The sequence below is a fragment of the Neopelma chrysocephalum genome, unplaced genomic scaffold, assembly GCF_003984885.1.
Source record: "Neopelma chrysocephalum unplaced genomic scaffold, ASM398488v2 Primary Assembly neopelma1_96671, whole genome shotgun sequence".
Lineage (NCBI taxonomy): Eukaryota > Metazoa > Chordata > Aves > Passeriformes > Pipridae > Neopelma > Neopelma chrysocephalum.
In genome coordinates this window covers 1135868-1159011 of record NW_020925316.1, presented here as the reverse complement: position 1 = coordinate 1159011, position 23144 = coordinate 1135868, and the positions used below count along the sequence as shown (strand labels likewise).

The window sequence follows — 23144 nt, the reverse complement described above, 5'->3', positions numbered from 1 at the left end:
GACAGGGCTGTTATTTCTTCCCAAAGAGCTGCAGTTTCTTCTGGTTTTCATGCTTACACCTTTCACAGAATTTCTTATACTAGTTCTCAGAGTAGTATACATTTTAATACTTCTAGCTTGTGCTTTCAAATACTGCTTTTCTAATTTGTGATCTTTTTGCCATTTGTCAGTTACCTTCCTGTGGTGAGCAACCAAAAGATAGGGTTTGTTGGGTTCTTTTGTTTTTCTGATGAAGTTGTTCCACCTTGCAGAGTCGACAGTATCTGCCTGAACTGGACAAGTGTGTTAGCATTTGTGACCTTTGCATCCTATTGAAAAGAAGCACAGTTATTAATTGCTTGGACTTTAAACACAATTTCAGTATTGAGGGTTTAAATTTCAGGAATTACATAGAATTCTTCCAATCTTTAAATTTTGTTTCATGCAGAAGAACCAGTTTTCAGTTACTTGCTACATATTTTGGGAAAGGAGAGGAAAGAGAGGGAGGGGGGTGGACAGAATGGAAGGGGAGGGGAAGGGAGAAGAGGGGAGGGGAGAGGAAAAGGATATGAAGTGTTTTGAATGTGAATCACTTCTCTGTCATTAAACCATTGGTAAGAGATGAGCAGAGCTTCCTTTCTGTATATCTGAGTTGGGTTGTTTTTTGTGTGCCCTTGGTCTGCTCTCTTCACTGAGGAGCTATAAAGAGTTAAAAGTCTTGTCATTGACTATGAATAATGGAGAATTCTTCTTGTGTGTTTGTCTACTATCTGTTGTAAGAAACACTGCTGAAAGTCTATGAACTGCATTCATTTAATGCCTCCATGTTTGAAGTAAAAATGACATCACACAATATGAATGAAGAATTAAACCTCAAGAATGAAACAAAGCTTTTGTGAACCTGTTTACATACATTATGGTTTTTGCTTTGATACAAATGGTCTTCAGAATTTTTAGTGAATCCTAGTAATAAAATAGTTCAAACTTCCATTTTAAACCTTTAAGCAACCATCAGCCCTTGCTGATTATAGAGAGAACCTGTAGAGAGTTCACCGCAGGATATCCTTCTTCCCTCATTCTTATTTCAAGATAGAATGCAGAAGCTGTAGAAGGCTGCAAATACAAGAACATTCCCTCAGTCCTGCTATGATCTGGTTTTCATAGAAGGCAAGGGAATGTAGGGAAAAAGGAAAAAAAACCAAACCCAGAGTGTAAAATATAGTGGATTTACATGAAAAATACCATGTTATTCTTCCAGCGAAGAACATGAGCAAGAAAACAGAGGAACTAATATCCTGGGTGCTGTTTACTTCAGTCAGCGCTGGAGTACAAAGTTTTTTCGGGTCTTATTGTTTTGATGCACTCATACACGTACAGACTCTTAAAAAGACTGTGTATTTTGTGTTCCCGCTAAGTTTCCGTATGACTTTATTTGGAGATTTTTTTGATTGTGTACTTTGTGTGAGTTACAAGTCATGTCCTACTGTTCTCTTGCAGAAAAGCGTTGTCCCATCCTCCAGAAACCAGCAGGTGTGACAGTTCTCCCTCCCAGATGTGGGCTGGAGCCTGCTGTTTCTGGGACTGTGTGCCGGCTGAGCTGTCCCCAAGGATTCATCTTGGCTGGAGCTAGAGAAGAACTAAGGTGCATTTCATTTGGGAGATGGAGTGCAAACATCCAGGAGGCTCTGTGTAAAGGTAGAGACCAGCACAAAATCATGTCTGTGTACGCGTGTGCAGAATTGAAAGGAAGCACACAGCAGATAACTGAGTGAGGACAAGTTTGAACTGGGGAAAGTGTGATTTAAAGAGTCTATAACAAGTGTTGCCTGTACCTCTATAGCTTGGTTGTCAGATTTAATTGTAGTTTGTAATAAAAATGTGGAGTTCAGAGGTCACTCAAGTGTCACCTTATAGTGCTCATCATCAGCTGCCTTTTCTGGGATCCATCTCATGAGTCTGTTGTTGGGAAGCTGCCTGATAAAAGGCCTGATCTGCAGGGAAGTTTCAGATTTCAAAGTAGAATTAAAAGCTCTTAGCTTAAAAAAAGTCAAAGTGGAACCCACACTTCTAGTAAAATAGCAGTGATAATAATATTACTAGTGGTTTAGCACAGGTTTATGTAAACCCTCTAGTCAGAGCAAAACTGTGAACGCTGTGTAAACCCTGGCTGATAGACAGACTGTAGAGGAATGTTCATTTCAGTTGTCTTTGATCTGACTATGTCTGTTGACATGCCCCAAGCCACGGTGCACAAGAGTTAAGGCCAAAATTGTCTAACACAAGTGTATTGGTTGAGCAGGGAGTATAAAGATAGGCTGAAGATGGTCACGTGCCATGTTTACCCACCTCTTCTAGAAATGTTAGGCTGTTTATTCCTTTTCACACATGCACAACTGGATTGGAAGGATTCTGGGTTTGGATTATAGCAGAATAAAACCAAAAGTGCAGTTTGTCAGGGAATGTGCTATTCACCTCTTCCTGAAATGTTTATTTAGAATTATTATTTTCTCCCCCAACTGAGGCCCTCGACAGCCACTGGGTGAAAGAACAGTACAGAAAACAGTTATAGCAGTCATCATGCCAGGTCACTACAGAAACTGAGGCTTTTTTTCCCTGTAAAGGCCAGGAAGATTTTATCCCCCTCTTTAAACATACTATTTTCCACTCTGTGATGTACCACATTGTTTTTCTGAATCTTTTGTGTAAACCTGTGCCAAACCACAGCTTTTAATATTTGATGGGATCCTAGCATAAGATTACAAGCTGAAGTGTTCAGATAAAGGTAAAGCAGCATGGCTTGGGTTCAAGTTTTTACATATTACCAATGAATAAAGCCCTAAAGTAGGAGGCACTGAGAAACTATGAAGGTTATTCTTTTTGATAAAAATGAACAGTTGCATTTCAATTGCTTTCATTCTTGTTACTGTCTTTTTCTATTTTGCTGCAAACATAGTTGGCCAGTTCAAAGTAGCCATTTTCTTTATGATTTATTTATTACTAGTCTTTTTACAGAATTTCACTTTTAGATGGAATTTGCCCCAGCCTGGAGGCTGTGGTCAAGGGAGTGTGAACCATAACTGGTAGTTACTTATAAGAGTGCATTTGTAATAAAATTTTTGTCTGAATGAGTTCAGAGGAAGACAAAATCACTTGTATTTATTGCTTTGCATTCTTAACTATGGAATTTAATTGCCTGAGTTATGTCTTTACTGGAATTATTTAGTAATAAAAATGTAAGTGATATCAGTTCTGAGTTGTTTTAAAGCCTATTGGGCATAGATGAGTTCAGAGCCAAATGTGTCCTTGTCTCATGAGTCTAGAAACCATTTATCAAGAAGCACTACAGCAATGAAATAACCTGACCACAAATGTTTTGGGAGGCCCTGTGCCAGGAAACTGAAGAAGTACTTCAAATTTGTCAGAGAAACTTGACGCTAAAGTGTTGGTGGTGATGTTACTCATATTGTATCATCACTCCTTCGAAACCACCCAGCATTGTCACCTGTCACCAGAAGACTCCATTTGTCCTACATAATGCCATATAACAGGAGTTTATTAAGAAGCATTTCCAGCAGCTGCTGCCCAAATTCTTGCCATTGGTTCTTTCAAGTCAGTTCCACACCATACTCCAGAGAATTTCAGAGTCACTACTGTCTTGTTCATAGTATGCATATCATGTCACAAATACTTTAGAGGTTTTTTTAAGTCATTGATTATCAGAAGCAAGTATTTTTGTCTGTGTGTGTCATGTATGTGGATAGTGAAAGGATAGGGAAGGAAGGGATGAATAATAAAAGAAACAAATTAATTCTTATTTATTTCTTGGTTTTTGGTTCTGTGTAGAAATAAGTCTCATTGTGCTCAGTGATGTAAAAAAATACAGCAAAAATAAGTCCTTTCCCCACGAAAATTTGCTATTGAGGTATGAGACAATAGGCAAGAATTAAGAAGGGGCAGAGATAGGAAGTTTGCAAAAATATGTACATGTATATTCCAGGCAGTGCGAAAAACAGTGGTTTTAACAAGTTTCAGTCTAACCATTACGGACATTTTACTTCTGTGATCCCACATATAAAACTATTTTGTCTTTTCCTGGGTCAGATATTGAAGCACCTCGGATCCGCTGTCCAGACAATATTGAGACTGTGACTCTGGAACATCATAACTCTGCTAATATCAGCTGGCAGGTACCAACAGCTGAGGATAACTCTGGAGATGAGGCAAGTTAAAATCTGTATCTATTTGACTGGAGGAAGTCTTTCTGATTTCAATTAATTTTATGATTCACTAGAATTTCTTTGTTCTGATAAATAGGAGTAGAAGAAAAACCTGCTAGAAAGTTCATATCTTAAAAATTCACCATTTTCTCTCTTGATTAGAATTATGTGGTACAGGACACTGCATGGAATTTGAGTGCATAAAACCTCATATGGTTAATTTATGTGGTCAAAAGAAAGAATGTGCCCTTGTTTACAAGATGGAGACATCTGCTTTAAAAATGAGCACTTAGAATGTCAAGAAGTTTAATAAACTCTTCTCAGAAGGAAGCAAACCAGTTTATTAATCTGAAAGGTTAACAAGTACACAGTATGATAAGTAAAAACTCATTTCAGCTTTCTGAGTGAGAAAGAGAAACCTCATTTTCCTACGCAAGTTCAGAAGTGGGCCTTTGGCTACTATGGGTATCAGAGATCTGGAAATGGAGTTACAATGAAAACTTGCTCCAGAGCTGTTTCATAAAGAGTAACATTTCCTACAGGCTTACACATGATCCATTTACAGCAACTGAATGCTTTATCAGTAGTCAACAGAGGGACAAAGAGTCTGTGTGTGCTTTTAATTTATTGCAAACACGGGAGTTTTTTGCACTAAGAAGTTGAGCTATCCCAGTAAAAGATATTAAGTTCACACTTTCTTTTTCTGTAGCATAGTCATGGTCAGGTACTGTAGCTCTGCTGGCACAGAGTCATTCTTTGAACTGTAGAAGTCAAGTGCCTTAGCTCTTAGTTGTAAGAAGTTTGTCAAAATTGTGGCTGTCAGGTGAACTAACTGCTGTTTTACACATGAAACCATTTCTTTGAAAGGCAAATTCCTTAAGACAGTTCTAAGCCATATGAAAAAGCCACAAACAGTATCTAAGTGTCATTTACTCCAAATGTAGGGTTCCTTTGCTGTGTCAGAACATATTGAAGCATCTGTGGGCTAATGACTCATACACGTATGTAGATCAAAACTGGATATGTAAGTACTTATAGCCCGCGACTGTCTCCTCCACTAATTTCCCAGGTCTGCTGCCCTTGCAGCTGGAAAACTGAACTGCAGACAGGTTCTGAGCTGATGTAGTGTGTGTTCAGTGCAATTAGGCAAACGAGATTTTTTAATGCGCAGTGCTGTAAACTGCAGCAGGTCATGGTCTAAATCCTGACTGCGTAATTCCCTTGCTATACAGAAGGCAGACTTAAGAAAGGGCATAGAGCACTCTGTTGCAAAGTCCATCCTCATTACTTTGAGAGGCTATTTGTATTAAGAATGAGTAGGCTTAACACTGAAGGATACTATTCTGTCCATTTTTTGAAACATGAATATCATGATTAGTAACCAGCTTTGGTTTTTAAATAACAAGTGTTTTCCTGTAACAGGTCTCAGTTCATGTTACCCCAGCTTTCATACCACCATTTCTTCTCCCGATTGGCAAAGTTGACATTACTTACACAGCAACTGATAAGTCGGGCAATGAGGCAAGCTGTACATTCAGTGTCAAGGTTATTGGTAAGTGCTGTTAAAAGTCACTAGAGAAGTCTACCTGTCATGTTTGAAACCTTCTGGTTAGTGCAGAAAGAGACTGGGAGTCACTGTGGCCCTTACATATACAGTTATAAGCCCAGGAGCGTTATCATCTCCGCAAATCCTTTGCTGATCTTTGGTCACTGTTCGCACAGTGTGCAGTCATTGCTCACAATGTTTGGTTTGGGTTGTGTTTCATTCTGCCAATCATTCTGAATGTTAAGATTTTTCCTCACACTGGTATATTAAATGCTTTATTGTGTTGTCACTTACTGCCTTCATCATATATCTGTATTAAATTCTTGAAATACTCCAACAGGATTTCCAAGGTTTGCACACATTGCTGATGCAAATTATTGCTAAAGCGTTTCTATCAGACAGTTGTGTTATTCAGCAGTCCTATAGGTAGTCCAAAGTTTGCTCTGTAGAAAGCAAACACTGCAGAAACCATAAGTTCAGCAGAAGAATTAGTCTTGTCCATTCACTCAGCATCTTCCAATTGCAGAAGCTTCCAGGTGTGCACCTTTATTTTATCTTCTGATGTGAGCTTAAAACTGCTGCTTACCTAACTTCTTCTGATGATAGATGCCATTTGAGTTTGGCAGTAATTCTGTAAGCTAATGTCATGCCATCCTTTCAAATTCTGCAGATGTAGAACCTCCTGTAGTTGACAGATGCAGATCTCCACCACCCATACAAGCAGCAGAGAATGATTACCCAGCAACATGGGAAGAACCAGAATTTTCAGACAATTCAGGTGAGATAGTGCCCCCCAAAACAAGCATGCAACAGTAGAAGGCTACAGAACCTGTTCACCTGTTTGAGATTTTTTTATGTTTCTTTTATTTATTTGTTTTCAAGAACACTTAATTTTGAAGATGTGCTGCCATTTGCTTTTCGTTCATCAAGATTGGGTATGAGTAACCCTTTTTTGCTTACTGATGTTTTAGATTGTCTCTTGACTCTTCTAGGTGGTCCATTGACTGTCACTAGGAGTCATGCACCTGGAGATCTCTTTCCCAAAGGAGAAACAACAGTTCAGTACACAGCCGTGGATCCTTCTGGAAATAACAGGACATGTGAGATCCACATTGTCATCAAAGGTTTGTTGTCTTCATCTCCTGCTCAAGACCATATGGCATTGATCTAACTGAATATCATAAAGGATGCAGGAATGCTCCACTTTTTCATTTAGTCTCCACTTTTTCATTCAGTTATTTCCCTTTTATATTGGAGTCACTTGAAGGCAGTCAGGATATTTGTTAGTGTCAACGAATAAATTGTCTAAGACTGAAACAGCACAATAGTGAATTTGACCCTGTAAATTCAAATTTGAATGTAAAAGCATTAAAATTACAATTCATTAAGCAGTAAAACTTACGGAAATGGATTCTTTTTTTTTTTTGCAGTGACAGATACCACGTGAGCTGTATTAATACGTTGTTACTCCAGTCTTGTTTCAAATCTGTAGTTAAAAAGGAAAACTTTCTGCCATTTTTTTTAGTCATCTACAAGTATTATAGCAGATAATAGAGCACTCTTTAGATTTTAGAATCTGTTCTGTGCCTATAGATATACTACTGCATTTTGTGTACTGCATAGACATCTTTTCCTCACAGTTCACTTTCCTCTTTAAAGTCCAAACAATAATTTGGCATATAAAGTATTAAGGATGAAAATTCTACTTCATATCTGCTTTCTAGTTTTTATATCTCAGCTGGATATATATCTGTATAAAAAGATCAGTTAGTGAAGAGAGAATTTAAAATCATGCAGACTGACATTTTGGTTATAGCTTTTAGAAACCATAAGTTGCAGATTGATGTGCTAGTCTCTGATTTACTCTAAATCTTAGAAAGAACAAGCCAGTGCTTAGAATTGGCATTATTTCAAGTTCTATACCACCTTAGACTTTTTGCAGTTCAGTATTTGTGACATAATGTTTTCAGATGTTCACAACTTCCTTCACAGTAGGAAATACAAGCAAAAAATTTAATAGCTGAGGTTTTACAGTCAGTTCCCTCTGAGATTATTTGACAAGTTTATGTGTTGTTGCAATGTTGCAGGATGGATAATGTTTAGTTTCAGAATTCAAGATGTAATTTAGTTTACTAGACTTCATTGTATGTAATTCATGTTAAAATTTAGGTTAATGTTTTATATTATTTTAGTAAATAGTTTCTCATATGTATCACAGCTTTTTTTAACGTCTTTGTGTTTCTGGATTTCAAATTCCAGTGGCAGAATTTGGGAATTATTTAGCAGTAGCCTGATCCTGACTTTGTGGAAGTAACAAATAATACTTCAACAGAGGCAGGTTCAGGTAAATACTAGGTAGTTTTGGAAACCCTCTCAGTGCCGTTTTCCTGCGGGATCACTTACTTCACCACGTTCATCAATATATAAATCTTTGTATTGTTTACAGGTTCTCCCTGTGAAATCTCCTTTGAGCCTGTGAATGGGGATTTTATATGCACATCAGATGAAGCAGGAGTTAATTGCACATTGCACTGTGCAGAGGGTTACAGCTTTTCAGAAGGATCAAGTGAAAACTACTATTGTGCATATGAAGATGGTCTCTGGAAGCCACCCTACTCTCCAGAGTGGCCTAGCTGCTCTTGTAAGTCTTACTGTTACTAAAAGAAATCTGCAACTCACCGAACAGTATGTTTAACGAGAAAGTAAATGAAAATGTTTTAGAAATTTTGACTTCTATTTCATTATAACAAATGTCCATCCTCTGCCTCTGAATTGTTACAAATATTGTGAAATAATGCTTGGAAGTCTGTATATGTGTTACTTCAGAAGCTGTCTGAAACACAAGTATAGCAGTGAATTTGAATCCTAGGAATCACAAAATAGCAAAGATGCAAAGCAGACAGGTTAATTGAAACAGTTTTTTTACCAACACTGACAGGATCTTTTCAATAAGAATTACCACAGTATTTGCAAATTATTGATCCAAATGTATAGTGTGGACTCTATTTACATGTCTAATTACCATCGGATCAGAAGAGTTCATGTGTTTTCTTTGAGCTGGACACATGCAAAACTTCAGCTGTAGAATTTTCCACCTTTGGTGACATTTTTAAAATGAATGTATTAGAACTACTTTTGAAGCCAGTCTTGGTACCGTGTTGCATCCACTTCCATCAAAGTTGATTTCTTGGTTTCAGCAAAAAAAGAGCAGTGTTTTAGCTATAAACAAGCAAGAGTTATGTTTCAGAGCTATCTGTCAATTTAAAATCTGTAACTTGGACGCTTAAGAACTTAACTCTGATTGAATTCTGGCTGATAATTTTTCATATTTAACCTAGCAGCATTAGTAATAAGAGTTTTAATATTTATTGCTTCTGTCTCAGTAAAAAGTAAGTATGGAGTTTGTTGACAGCTTACGGGTTTCTTCCCTTAAGAAAATGCTGAAGTACATAAATAACCTTTTTTAATGTCTTTTAGCTTTTCCAGTAAATTTGATGCCTGCCAAAGGGTTGTATTAACTGCATTGGCTGAGGTATGAGTGATTCACTTAGGCCGCTGATTTAAAGACAGTGCTTCTTACCTTATTGTATTTCAGCCTGAATTATCTTGATTTTAGCTATAAAGCTCTTGCACTGATCAGTAAAAATTTATTTCTCCAAAATTTTTCAGTAAATCGTTTTGCAAACCATGGGTTCAAATCCTTTGAGATGCTCTACAAAGCAACACGATGTGATGACAACAATCTTCTAAACAGATTTACTGACGCATTCCAGAGTGCACTTGGTAAAATGGTAGGTTAGTAAATACTCCTTCCCTTTATATACTTCTTAAAAAATATACATAATTGTTATTTTTTCCAGTTAACTGATTTTGTACAAGGAAAGTAACTCATAAATGAGGTCTGTGCTTTTTCAGAAGATGACTAGTCATCTTTAAAAATAAAGAGGATTCCCTGGCATTTTAATGTAATTCAGCTTAGTCTTCAATGTGGAATTATATGAGACACCATATATGTCCAAGTAGCTTAGGGATCTGCAGGTAGATTTTCAGTAGGCTTCCAAATGAAACCTGTGCAGTTTTGAAAACCCCATCAATTGTCCCCTAACCTCAGTGTTGTTTTTGAAAGTTGGATGTGATAATAAAATAAATGCATTTTATATAGCATGTGTATGATATATATCCATATAATATGAATGAACATACATATACAAATGGATAAATTCCACATTTGGTGTGTATGTCTGGGCACTTAAATCCAGTAGTAGTGATTTGCTCAGGTTTCTTGAGTTTACGAGTTCTCAGTCTTATCATTCAGAGCTGCATGGCCCTGAATTTGAAGAGGTACTATGTTACTTCTCTACCATGTCTCTTGCTTTCCACTTCAATATCACAATCTCCCTTCTTAAACCACAAATCTGTCCTCAGCTGAAAAGCAGAAGCAGCAGAACTTTTAGTTGTGGTCTCAAGAGTGGGTGTCCAGGCCACGTGTGACAGCATTGTTCCAGTAGAGAACACTGGGCATTTACAGGCTTTTTGCAGAACACGGCTCATATGCAAATAAAAGCTTTTCTCATAACTAAAAAACATTGTTAGCACATACAGCTAATTGGCAAATTCCTTCAATTTTGGAATATATGACAGTAGCCCCTGTCCAATGGCTGGAAACTTACATAACATGTCAGACAATGTCTGATGCTTGGACCTAAATGTCTGTTAATCTCTTGCCTTGATTCAGGTTTGTTCTCTTCCAGTAGAGAAATCTTGACTGGTTTTATTTCTGTTTCTTTCCCCTAAGAGCCCAGTACAACCAGGTTCTAGTGCTTAGACAGTTATTATTGGGAAGTAGAAAATAAAAAGGAAAAAATACGTAGTGAGCTTCCAAGCAATTACATCAAAATGCAGCGGTCTGGGAAAACATTCAAAAAGGCTGTTTTGAATACGCTTATTCCTATTCCCAAGAATTTGAAACTCTAGCAGAGATCTGAAAGGAGGGAAGGAATGGGCAGGAGCCATCTTTCCAATGAAAGTTGATATGGAAAAAAAAGAACAATTTCAAAGCATGGCCTAGGGCCAACTTGCTTCAAACCTTTCTGGAAAAAGCAAGAAATACATACTTTATCAAAAATCATGCAGTCATCTATTCATGTCTGATCTCATGTCTCTGCTTTTATGGAGGGAAGAAATAAATGATACCACAAAGGGTTTCTGTTGAGTTTTCTGTTTTGTGATTTCTGTCCTCCTGAGATTATTTTCTCTGTCCTCTGTGGTTTTTTGGTGCATGAGTCCTTTTCCATGGATAGGGAGGGGTGGACATGAAGAAATAAGGTTTGAAAGCTAGAAAAAAGTGACAGCATTGTTGTCAACCTGACAGAATTACAAATAACATAGTTGGAAAAACCACAGATGCTTTTAAACACGTGAGCTCACCTGTCATCTTTTATAGGGAGAAACAAGCCTGAATTTATTTCTGTATTCTTGGATTTCACATGCAAGAGTGGTTAACTGAATTGACATCTCTTTAAAATAAAAGATCTTCTATAACAAAGAGTTTGCACAACTGCAAGTTGCCCTCTTATTTCCCAGTTTTATCAATAGAACATGCTTCTTTCAGCTGACCTTGCCAGAGACATGAAAGGGGAAATCTGGTGTCAGTGGCAGAAGCAGTGCTTTATATTGTAACTATAAGTTTTTTTAAGTAGGGGGAGAGAGCTATGTGGTTTTACGTTTTTTAATGTTATTTTTCTTTATCTTGGAAGGTCCCATCATTCTGTAATGACGTTGATGATATTGACTGCAGATTGGAAGATCAGACACAGAAACATTGCTTGGAATATAATTACGATTATGAAAATGGGTTTGCCATTGGTAATTATTGATTCCATAGATTTTTAGCCATCCAGGTTTAATATAGCATAATTCCTGCAAAAATGTCTTCTACGAGATACTTTTTTAAAATAACTGTGGCACTCATAATATAATAAGCAATTACATAATAGGTTTTATAAAAATATCGTGTAACTGATGTCTGGTATTGATGCTGCTTGCTGTACAGTGTAGAGGTTTCCTGAGATGTCTCATGGTGGGGAAGGGAGAAAAGCGCGCACACACACAGAGTCTTAGAAACCTGCTTGGTTAGCCTACAAGAAAGAAACTTATTTTAAAAACATGCAGTTTCAAACAAAAAGACTGAAAAGGTACAATAAATTGTTTTGGAGATTGTTATGAAAATGAGGAACATCTATGATGCTGGTTTGAATCTGCACAGAACCCTCAATGTGTAAAGTTATACAAGCTTAAGTTTGCCCAGTAATTGTGAAATTACGTCCTGTGTGCATGGGCAGGTTTTGCACCATGACTGCAGCTATATCAGTGAAAACAGTGACAGTCCTTGTGTCTTTTGGCAGTGATTGTTTTATGACAAGTAAGTTGTCATTTTCAGTCCATTTTCGAGCAGGTTAGTGTCCATGTTGTACTGCTGTTGTCCTTGGCCTTTCTGAGTCCCATGGGGGTGCTCAGGGCAGAAAAGCTGAAAATGGATAACTTATATTACCTATCTTAGCAGAAGGCATTTTGTCAGGTCCACATCACAATGTGTACTCTGTCACAGGACTGTGTTTCTTTTACAGGTTTATAGTGGAGTTAGTTGGTAGAGTTTCCTGCTTGTGCTCACCTTTTAGACATGGTTTACTCAGTCTGAGAGCACATTTGTTTGTGTTCAGACATGGGGCAGGGCTGGATGTTCAGTCTGCAGTTGTCATTAGGGTAAGGACGAATGCTGATGACAACTGGAACTAACCTGTAAGGGCATTTGGAAGAAACAGTGTTAAGGAATGGAATGTGGGGTCCTATTCTCTTCTGGTTCATTTCAGCCTCTTACCAGAGCAACCTTGTTGCTGTTTTTCAGGAATTTCTCATTATTTACACTGGGGAGGCAGGACAGGAGAACTCTCCTCAGGTTCTAAACAGCAGTTTAGAAAATTAGTTGTGGAATATTCATACAGTATTACCCTCAAAGTTGTGGGGTCAACTTGTCCTAGTTTCCACTGTAAATTAAGCTCAATTTTGTTCACTGCTAAGAGGTAATTGGCAGATTTTTTTCCTATGTTTATGGTTTTTTAAAAATAAGCTAGATCAATGAAATAGACCATGCCTCTCTACGATTAATCAATATGAAGAAGTAGATTATACACAGAACCAGTTGTTTGTTTCTGATTTAAAGCATGTTACAGGTGAAGGACATTACCCAGGGGCTGAATTTGGCTCTCTGCATAACAGGAAATGCCTGTCTGGGGATAATGAGCACATAAGGTGATGCCTTTTTTGAGAGGCCAGACAATGTTACAACTGTTCAGGAGTTGTGAGAAGATGCAAAGGAAACATGACATAGGCTGTGCTGTCTGTAATTAAGAAGGAAGAGGAAGAAAGACCAGTATGGAATTGTTTAAGATGTCGCTGGCAGGTGAGGGTGAATGCAAGACAGAGGAAGAGAGAATTGGAATATGTAACTTTTGTAACTATTTCTCTAAAGCTTTGGCTAACTGCACAAGACTCAAGATCTCTACCATATCAGTTAGGAATGAGATTGGTTTTTCCTTTTTGTTAGTCAAAATGAGGGTACAATAGGCACTTGTGAGAAGACAAAGTCAACAATCATCATCTGAAGTTTCAAACAGACCCCATTCTCTTGGAGTTGTATTTTAGAAATCAGTAGAGGTATTTATTTTCCACATGATGTTGTTTTCTTTTTGTTCTTTCTTAATGTCCCACAGGACCTGCTGGCTGGGGGACAGCAAACCACCTGGATTATTCGTATGGTGATTTTGTTGATGCAGCACAAGAAGATGACTTATCCAAGCATCTCTCTGCCTCTGTAAAAGCAGCACCTGCTCGCATCAAAAGGCATAAAGTGAATGTTCCACTGACTGACCAAAAAATCAAGTTAATATTTAATATCACAGGTGAGAGAAGTGAAAATATTGTCCTCCACTTTCTTTTTAAAAATCGTGTTTCAATAAATTCAGTAAAACTTCTTCAGTTCACGAAAGCCTGGTGAAGATGTAGATGACAGTTTTCTGGACATAGTCATAACCCCATTTCATCACAGACTTTCTGCTTGAGGGAAAGATCACAGCCTCATATTCATGGAGGGCTTTGTGCTTTCCACTTTCCACTGACAAGTTTGAGTGTTGCCCTCGATATATTCCAGAGTACAGTGGAAGTGCTGACTGTAAAATCTGTGTGTTTTTGTGTTTGCTGTTTATATTCCAGCTAGCGTGCCGCTGCCTGATGAAAGGAATGATACATTGGAACTGGAAAACCAGAGACGGCTCCTTAAAACTCTGGAAACAATCACAAACAGGCTGAATAGAACTCTCCATAAGGAACCCATGTATTCTTTTCAGTTTGCATCTGAACTCATTGTAGCTGACACCAACTCACTGGAGACGGAGAAGGCCTTTCTTTTCTGCAGGCCTGGTTCTGTGCTGAGAGGGAGAATGTGTGGTAAGCCAGATGACTTGTTTCTTACATGTATTTAGAATCTTTTTGCAAAGCAAGGTTTTAGAGGATGTTTGCAGAGGGTTATGATTTGACACAGTCCAGAGATTGTGTCTCTCATAACAATAAACTGCAAAAATGCTTTGCACAGTTTGACTTCCAGAGAATGTTTATATTCCTAACCAAGGCCTTTGGAAAAAAGGATGCTTTTGTACCCAGGATTCCACTCCCATGGGGAAATCAGGCATATCCATGCTTGGTCACACACAGAAAACAGTGTTTGGTATGCAGTCTTTCAACCCTGTTAGTCTTGTGAGTGATGCGTAGCTAAGATAGGGAATTGGATTCCATTTCCTGTGCATAGTTAAATTTTTGCAGTGTTCCAGAGAGATACCACATCTGCTGAAGAACAGAGTCACATTTCATATAAACACAGTTTGACTAAATGGGAACTTCCAGGGGCAAGATTTTTCACTCTGAGGGGAACTTATGTTTTCAACATTACAGTCAACTGCCCTTTGGGTACCTATTACTCCCTGGAGCACCTTACCTGTGAAAGCTGCTGGACTGGATCCTACCAAGATGAGGAAGGGCAGCTGGAGTGCAAAAGTTGTCCATCTGGTAGCTATACTGAGTATCTACACTCTAGGAGCATCTCTGAATGCAAAGGTGAGAACTTTTGTCTTATTCAGACAGCCACTTCTGAACACTTGGTGACATCCTTTTGTTCCCTGTGGTGTAAGTACTGGGGTTCTTCATACTGGTGTGAAATGAGGAACATTCCTAATTGTCCCTTGGTGCACGTGTATAGAGAAAAATCCAAGTTTTCACCACTGCTGTAGCATGCAGGATGCCTGGGTAGATGTTTTAAGAAGAGTTGGCCTTTGAAGATTTGCTTCATTTCTGTCTTTCATTTCTGAGAATGTGGGCCCATTTTTCAGTGACTAATAAACTTAAAATAATATCATTTTTGTCATTGCCAGCCCCACTCCACTACAGTGCTGAGGCATTGAACAGCTCAGAACCACTATCTCTTCATGACTTGTTCTGAAAAAGAAGTTGGTAGTTTTATTTCCTTTTTGTTGTCTTATCATTAATTTTTTTGATTGAAATGAGTTGCAGTAGATTATCTGTGAAGCTGATTGGAAGAGAATTCACTGGTTAATAATTCACAAGTACACTATCAGTAACTTACCACAGTTGTCTTTTTTTTGCTCTTTGTACCCATGAAGTCCTTCGGAGTAGAGTAAGCTCCAGAAATAAAAGTCCTTGTGACATGTAGAGTGATTTCAGCATTATTTTCAGAGATCAGGAACCATGTTTTCTGTTGGAGATTGCTTAATATTTCCAAATTCTTCTGCCTTACAGCTCAGTGCAAGCAGGGAACATATTCATCTAATGGTCTTGAGACCTGTGAAACATGTCCACTTGGAACATATCAACCGGCGTTTGGATCCAGGAATTGTATCTCTTGCCCAGAAAATACATCAACAGTAAAGAGAGGTGCAGTAGATGTCTCAGCTTGTGGAGGTTTGTAAAAAAAGGAGCAATGAGATTTTTTTAAACTCAATACTAAAAATTTCCAAGTTGTTGTTTGAACATCAGCTAATGTAATTCAATTCATTTGCCTGAGATTGAATTCCTCTTCTGGTTGAGTGTGGACCAAGCAACATTTCCCAGCAAAATGACAGGTCATTTCCTCATATCCTGATAATTTCAGTTGCCCTCCTCCTGATTTCCAAAGTGGATTCTTTTTTAAAGATAAATAAAATGAGATACATGATGGGTACCTAAATGAAAATAAAACCTTCTTCCTTACAAAAGAGAAAGGGAATGATATTTGTCACTATTATCTCTGGAACAGCTTACACATTTTCTCTGAAAAATACTGAATTTTAACAGAGTTTGTTACATAATGCTTTCCAAGAATTTCTCCTCATCTGTCTTGGACAAGCTTCGCCAGAAGGATTCCCAGGGTAAATAATCTGCAGGGATTGATGGTACAAAAAAGCCTTTTCTTCATCATTACTCCTTCTCAAAGAAAAAATTAAAACAGGTGTGAGAGATAAAAGAGAAAGCAAGTTCCATTTGAAAGCTGCCCCCAGAGCAGCAAAAGTAGTAGAATTAAATACTTCCCTGATATTTCCGTAGTCCTTTGAGAAAGACATGTCACCTCACAGAAGAATTTAAATACACATTTCCTACAGTTGTGAATTCCTGGCAGGTTTCATCCTGTTCCTTTTAAGTTTAAGGAGGGACTGTGAGGGGAGGAAAGTGATCAAAAAGAGGTGAGGGAAGGTAAGGTGGAGATGCAAGAGATCAGATCACTCAAAAAGTTGGCTTTTTGTTCTTGCAGTACCATGTCTTGCAGGCGAGTTCTCTCGTACAGGTTTGACACCTTGCTACCCTTGTCCCAGAGACTACTATCAACCAGACCCAGGAAAGTCCTACTGCTTGTCTTGCCCCTTTTATGGAACAACTACTGTCATTGGTGCCAGATCCATCACAGATTGTTCAAGTAAGCCAAATTACTTGGATACAGTGAATAAAGGGATAATATAAGGAGAGCCATCAGTGGTCTTAACAGAAAACATCCCACTTACTCTCTTGACAAACGTAGACCTTTGATTCCAACTAGTGAGGTTCACAGCTGGTTCTGCCTACTGATGTTGCCTCAGTCACAGGAGTGACTGTGTGAATCATACCCAGGCTCAATAAACAGACTATACATATGCAGAAAGTGAGTGTGTGTGTACACTGTGTATATATATATACATAAATATATATATATATGCTGTGTATATATATATATAAATATACACTAATATCTGTATACATGCATGTATCTGTTTATAAAATCATATAATTTTTTCATAAGTGCACACGTGTTTATATATAAACACATATATGTTTTAGAAATGTGTGTCCTTACAAATACATATTTGTGTAACAGAACTGTAAAGTTTGCTTTTTATTCCCACAAATTCACTTTTTTGCAGCATATCTTTAGATGCATTTCTAACATGCAGTTATAATGCCCTCATGGAATAGGGACCTCGTCTTAACAGTACTTTCATATCTTTCTTCTTTAGGTTTTGGCTCTACTTTTTCAGCAGCTGAGGAAAGTGTAATGATGTTACCAGCCTTTCCAGAAAATATCAGCAAACAGTACAAAGTCAGCAGTCAGGTAAGGACAAGTGTTGTTTATCAGTGCTATCTCAAATGAAAGAAAAAGTGCTTTATACAGCAGTGAATGACTAAGACCTTTTCTAATGTCATTGTTTTGCTGACAATATTTCCTGAAGAGATGGAAGTAATGGTTTAGGGGGGAACACTCAAACTCTCTTCATAATCACAGAAATACTTTCATTAAACAGAGGAGGTGGCATCAGCTGTTGACAATATTTAATTTTGGATTTAAAGCCTTTACCTGATGAATGAAATATTTATTACACTTGTAAACTACACAGAAGAGGTTCAGCCAATATGTAAAAAGTAGATTGACTGTACTCAGTCATCTGAGGTCTTCCATATACTGAATTCCAGAAACTGCTACCAATCATCCAAATCTCGGTTGTAAAGTCTTAAGTTTACATGTAATAACATACACTTGAGAGGAGGTAAGCAGAGCTCCCTTCTACTGTGAGTACCCCCTTTGAAACACAGGCAAGTCCTTGTGTGAAAAAACTTTAATGACAATGTTTGCCAGAGATGCCTCCCACCATCTCACCCCCAGTGTGCAACCCTTGACAAGGCTGCTTTGATCAGGTCTAAAATTGGGATATTGTGCAAACAGGAGCAAAGTTGACTCATGATAAATTTGGCCTGAACCATTATATAACGTAGGGACAGATGACAAACTTATCTCCTGTGGTTTTAGTTGATCATTTACTCAAGGGCTTTGATGCATTCAGGTTTGCTACAATAGAAGAAATAATGCCACACAGTGAAGTTCTGTGCCAACTGACCTGATGGCCAGTAGCAGGAAGTGACTAGCTGATGTCAAAGGAGGCAAAGTGGAGAATTCACAAATAAAGGATATCTTAATATAAAATGCCACCTGTGAATCATAGCTGAGAAAGTTATGAGGGAATAACTGTGACAGTCACATTTTGCTAGTTAAAAGTTAATTTTAAAAGAATGTTTCAGATGTGTGGCATTTTTCTGTATGAATAAAAAAGAATGGTTGGTGTGCTGCAGAGACAAAGAGGAAGAACTAGAAGTTAACGCTGGTGACCTTTTTATCCTATCTTTCCAAAGTGACTATAGGGTGTACAGTTTAAAACTGTATTTTGTGGCACCTTTGCTGTAATTATATCATTCATGCCTCTGACAGGTCTTTCATGAATGTTTTCTGGAACCATGCCACAATAATGGGACATGCAAGCAACTGGGAAGTGGATATATCTGCATATGCCCACTTGGATATACAGGTAAAAAACTGAGAAGCAGGTGGAGTACCTAATATGTCTCGATGCCTTTAACATGAGCAAGTGTAAAGGAGCAAAACATTTCAATACAGCCTAACTAATTGGAATATCCATCATATATTTAGAATACGTATTAAGAAAGTAAATACTTCTTCGTGTTCTTACTGAATTCTGTATTTAGAAGAAATGGTTTTGAATGGGATTTCTTCTAATGGAGTTAGTGCATTTGAAAATCCTATCACTTGGCAATATTTGTGATTAACAAAAGCTGGAAATTTGCACTCTAGACAGATAACTCAGTACTTGTACTGTGCCTGTACTTCTTTTTGGTTTGGCTTCCCAGTTTCTTCAAAGCAAACAGATGTCTCATAATTCGGCTGTTATCAAGCCTACTTGTGATAGATATTAAGTGCCACTCTCTGGAACTGATGAGTCTGTTACCAAACATGCATCACACCTTTCTAATAACATTTTGTCTCAGATCTGTTAAAACACAAACTAACAAGAAGATAATAAACATTAAGTAGTCACGACGTCTCTGTTTCTGAACAATTTCAAATTTTTCCTCCCTATTCTGAATCCTTTATTTTGTGTTCTAGGCTTGAAATGTGAAACACAAGTTGATGAGTGTAAATCATCTCCTTGTCGAAACAATGGAATATGTAAAGATGGCATTGGGACCTTTGTTTGCCATTGTCAACCAGGCTATTCAGGTAATTTCACTTCATAGCTTTTCTTCAAACAGGCATTGTTTCTGTGCCAAGTAGATAACACAAAACACAAGTGCTGTATAATTCCGCACCCATGGAATTATAACAGGAAAACAATCTGATCTACAGGTTAGAGTAAGGTTCTACTGCATGTGAATAGATTTTGAAATAAAAGGATGTGCATTTGAGGCTGCGGGGGGTGCATGTATGCTTCTCTTTTGTGACATTTTTGGTCTGAAAAAAGGAATAAAGTTTAGAGAAGTAGTGAACACTCACAGGGAAAGTGCTTGTGAGACTGAGTGTGGCCTGACTAGACAACACATTTATGCAGTTGCTTTACTGCTTCCCTATGAATAAGTGAGGGGGCTTTTGCTTATATTTTTTCTCAGTGTTTTTAACTGTCAGCTGCATGCACATTGAAGGTATTGAAATCTATGGTGAAACCAGTATGCTTGAGTACTTTGCCAAAACAGCACCTAATTTTTTAAATCTTGAAATAAACTATCAAGGAGATAATTTTGTGTGATTAAAAAAAAAACGCTTTCTGTTTTCCACCAGAAATAGTCTCCCTCATTGACAGCAGCACTAGCTGGATTGTTTTTTAAACTTTATAAAGACATACCACGGACTTTGCCTCTTTCACATCCCCGCATCTAAATAACACAGAGAATCTCTATAGGTGTTTGCAGCAAAGCAGTCGATGGAATTTTTTCATCTGCTCTCAGTGGCCTTTGTTATGCCAGCAGTATGGTATTGTTGTTTTCCACATCCAATCACTGCAGCATGCAGACAGTGACTACGTCTTGATCATGCCTTGTAATCCTTGCTGTTTGAAGGTCTCTTGTGTGAGGAAGACATAAATGAATGTAGCTCCAGTCCGTGTTTGAATGGAGCCCACTGTGTTGATGGCAAGAATGGTTACCACTGCACTTGCGCAAAAGGGTTCACAGGTACACCTTGTTTTGTTTAAGTCAGCCTTTGCTCTTTCTGACAAAACAATGTCTTCCTACTCTGCCCAAACTATTTCCATCTCATTGCTATATAGCAATATATTTATTTTATATATATATAATATGTTGATATGGATGTACGAGATTCCTTACGTCCATCTAGTCTGTCAGTCTCTGTAGTGTAATAATGGCTTCAGAAGGGTTTACTAAGTGCTAGGTCTTCTATTACTAATTTTGCCATGAACCTGATGTGAGATGTTGAGGAAAGAATAAGGACATTCATGTGGGTTCTAATTGTTGGGTTTAATTTTATTTTAAAAGAAAAATATTATAACAATAGACAAGATGGTCTATATTAAAACTATTCCCAATCCCCATACTTGGCTTCCTTCTGCTTTCATACATTCCTGTAACAAATACACATATCTGTTATAATGTTGCCAAAGAGCTCAGTTTCTTCATTCTTCGGGGATTGTGACATAGAGCTTCTTTCACATCAGAAATCCCAGAATTCTGGCCTTCACATCTCTCCTTAGAGTTAAGGTTTCAGCCAAATGTCTTCTGTAGCAGATTTAGTTGCTCCGAATAGTTCCTCAGATGATTTTCTGGTTCAGCCCAAATTACTCACATAATGGTCAAGATACATTTAAATTCCTCACAATTTGCTATGTGTTAATTTCTACAACTGCAAAGATGGTTCCGGAATTCTTCTATGTCCACTTAACAGTCCTTGAAAATGAGAGATGGGTTAGTAATTTTCTTTTTTAAATTGATTCAAACCAAAGCTATTACTTTATTCTTTTTTTTCTCAGGTGCTCACTGTGAGATGGAGGTCAATGAATGCCTTTCAAACCCATGTCTTAATAGGGCTATTTGTGAAGATCGAGTTGGCAGTTTCTCCTGCAAGTGCCTCCCGGGTTTTACTGGTGTCTTGTGTGAAAGAAACATTGATGAGTGTCTCAGCAGACCCTGTAGGAATGGAGCTACATGCAGAGATGGTATCAACAGCTTCAGGTGAAAAACAGATGATTAATGTAATACAATGTGGAAAGTCAGACAGATTGTGGTGTTTCAGACTTCTTAGATTTCAGCAAGCCTTTTGGTAGCCTGATCCAATATAAGTGGTCCCCTTATGAATACTAAAGGAGATTTTAAAAGACGAGAAAATATATCATAGTGTCTTCACTCTTAAAAAATTCCAAGGTAGATGCCAAAGGAAATATACAGAGTTTGGAATGTAAGCATGATAGGACTGCGTGGTTTTAATATTGATTTTCCTAAAGAATTCCACGTTCCTAAATTTCAAGGGCTCATCTTGCTTTCCATGAGAATAATAGGTGATGACCAGATGACCAGTTGTGTATTTGGTAATACTACATTTCTATAGCTTGGGAAGGCCTGTACATGTTGAGATTATACAGGTTAAAGTACAAACACCAGTGGTAACTTCCAAATATTTATTTTTATGTTTTAGGCTACCTGAACTCAGATCAGAAGTGGCAAATACCAATAGCAGTGTCATATCCTAGATCACTTTATAGATAGGCAGTCCAGCTGGTAATGTCTGGGTTAAGTAACTCTTTCCCTCCCCACATCTCCAGAAGTTTTGGTGCTTTTTAAGCATCTTGGTTTTCAAAGTAGCAGAGGTTTCGGTGCCTTTTTATGCTGCCTTATGTATCTGCCTGAAAAGTCAAATACTGGTTGATTTTTTTTTTCATTATATGCCACTCGCATTGGCAGATCCGGCCTCATGGCCAGAATTCCTTGTTATGATGGCTGCCACCTTTGAAGTGTGCTTCTCTTCCTCTGTAGGTGTCTGTGTGTGACAGGGTACACAGGACTGAACTGTGAAGTGAACATCAATGACTGTGACTCCAGTCCCTGCTTAAACCAAGCCACCTGTGTGGATGCCTTGAACTCGTACGTTTGTAAATGTCCCCCTGGCTTTACAGGCAGCAGGTGTGAAACAGGTACAAAGGACTAAGTCTCAGACAAAGGTGTCTTGACTAAGTCTCTGCACAAGACTTGCACTGGCTGGGCTGATTTCATACAGCTTCCCCCGAAAGCAGCTAGGATGGTGGGACGGAGGGGCTGAGTGAAGCCTGTGTGACTGCAGTGTTAAGTGTAATTGCAGATAAGTAACAGCATGTGTGCAGTGTCATTTCTCTTTTCCAAGGCTTGGCTTTATCATTTTAATACCCAGTAGGTCTATCAAATTTAATTTGTATTTGCTGTGTATATCTGAGTTAATTATCTCTTTCTGTTTCTTGTATTTTGTGTAGGGCTTTGCATCACAGGTTTAGTGTGTGGTAGTTTTAGCTTTAGAAGTCCTAAAGGCATCAAGTTCCCTACAGGCAAAAAGTTCCCTGTGGTTAGGCAAAATGGGTCACACCTAGTGCAGCTTCCTGGGGGATGCCAAAGGCATTTGAACTACAAGGCTCAAATCCATTTGTCTTCTGGTCACTCCATGAAAATTATAAATAGTTATAATAGTTGCTGGTGAGTCTTTAAACAGAAGTGGAAGAAGCCATGTTGATTTTACAGAGACAGTAGAGGACACTCAGGTCATTTACATCTGCCATCCTGTCAGAGTTTAACACCCAACTTTCAGTAGAGCTCCATTTGACAACATTTACATGTAGTATCCTTGTAAAAGGTGTCACTCTACACTGAACAGCAGCACAAAGTGCTGTTCCAGTAAGTTCAGAACAGGAAAAATCTTGGGTTGTTTTGTTGGATTTTTTTTTTTAATCTTGATTCTTGTGAATTAAATGGAACCAGCTGATCACACCTCTTTAGGTTGTTGGATGGTAGTG

The 23144-nt window shown here is 38.0% G+C and overlaps 1 protein-coding gene across 1 annotated transcript in view; it reads left to right on the top strand.

Moving 5' to 3' along the window:
- SVEP1 (sushi, von Willebrand factor type A, EGF and pentraxin domain containing 1) overlaps window positions 1-23144 on the top strand; it is a 121716-nt gene that overhangs the window by 50475 nt on the left and 48097 nt on the right. Inside the window, exons 7-25 of the mRNA XM_027709012.1 lie at window positions 1477-1674; window positions 4081-4199; window positions 5619-5748; window positions 6413-6520; window positions 6735-6866; window positions 8189-8383; window positions 9412-9533; window positions 11499-11607; window positions 13512-13700; window positions 14011-14244; window positions 14746-14907; window positions 15607-15768; window positions 16595-16756; window positions 17331-17425; window positions 18575-18671; window positions 19268-19381; window positions 20215-20328; window positions 21141-21342; window positions 22141-22298. Of these exons, the coding sequence (XP_027564813.1) occupies window positions 1477-1674; window positions 4081-4199; window positions 5619-5748; window positions 6413-6520; window positions 6735-6866; window positions 8189-8383; window positions 9412-9533; window positions 11499-11607; window positions 13512-13700; window positions 14011-14244; window positions 14746-14907; window positions 15607-15768; window positions 16595-16756; window positions 17331-17425; window positions 18575-18671; window positions 19268-19381; window positions 20215-20328; window positions 21141-21342; window positions 22141-22298 (2802 nt within the window). The remainder of the gene's footprint in view (window positions 1-1476; window positions 1675-4080; window positions 4200-5618; window positions 5749-6412; window positions 6521-6734; window positions 6867-8188; window positions 8384-9411; window positions 9534-11498; window positions 11608-13511; window positions 13701-14010; window positions 14245-14745; window positions 14908-15606; window positions 15769-16594; window positions 16757-17330; window positions 17426-18574; window positions 18672-19267; window positions 19382-20214; window positions 20329-21140; window positions 21343-22140; window positions 22299-23144) is intronic.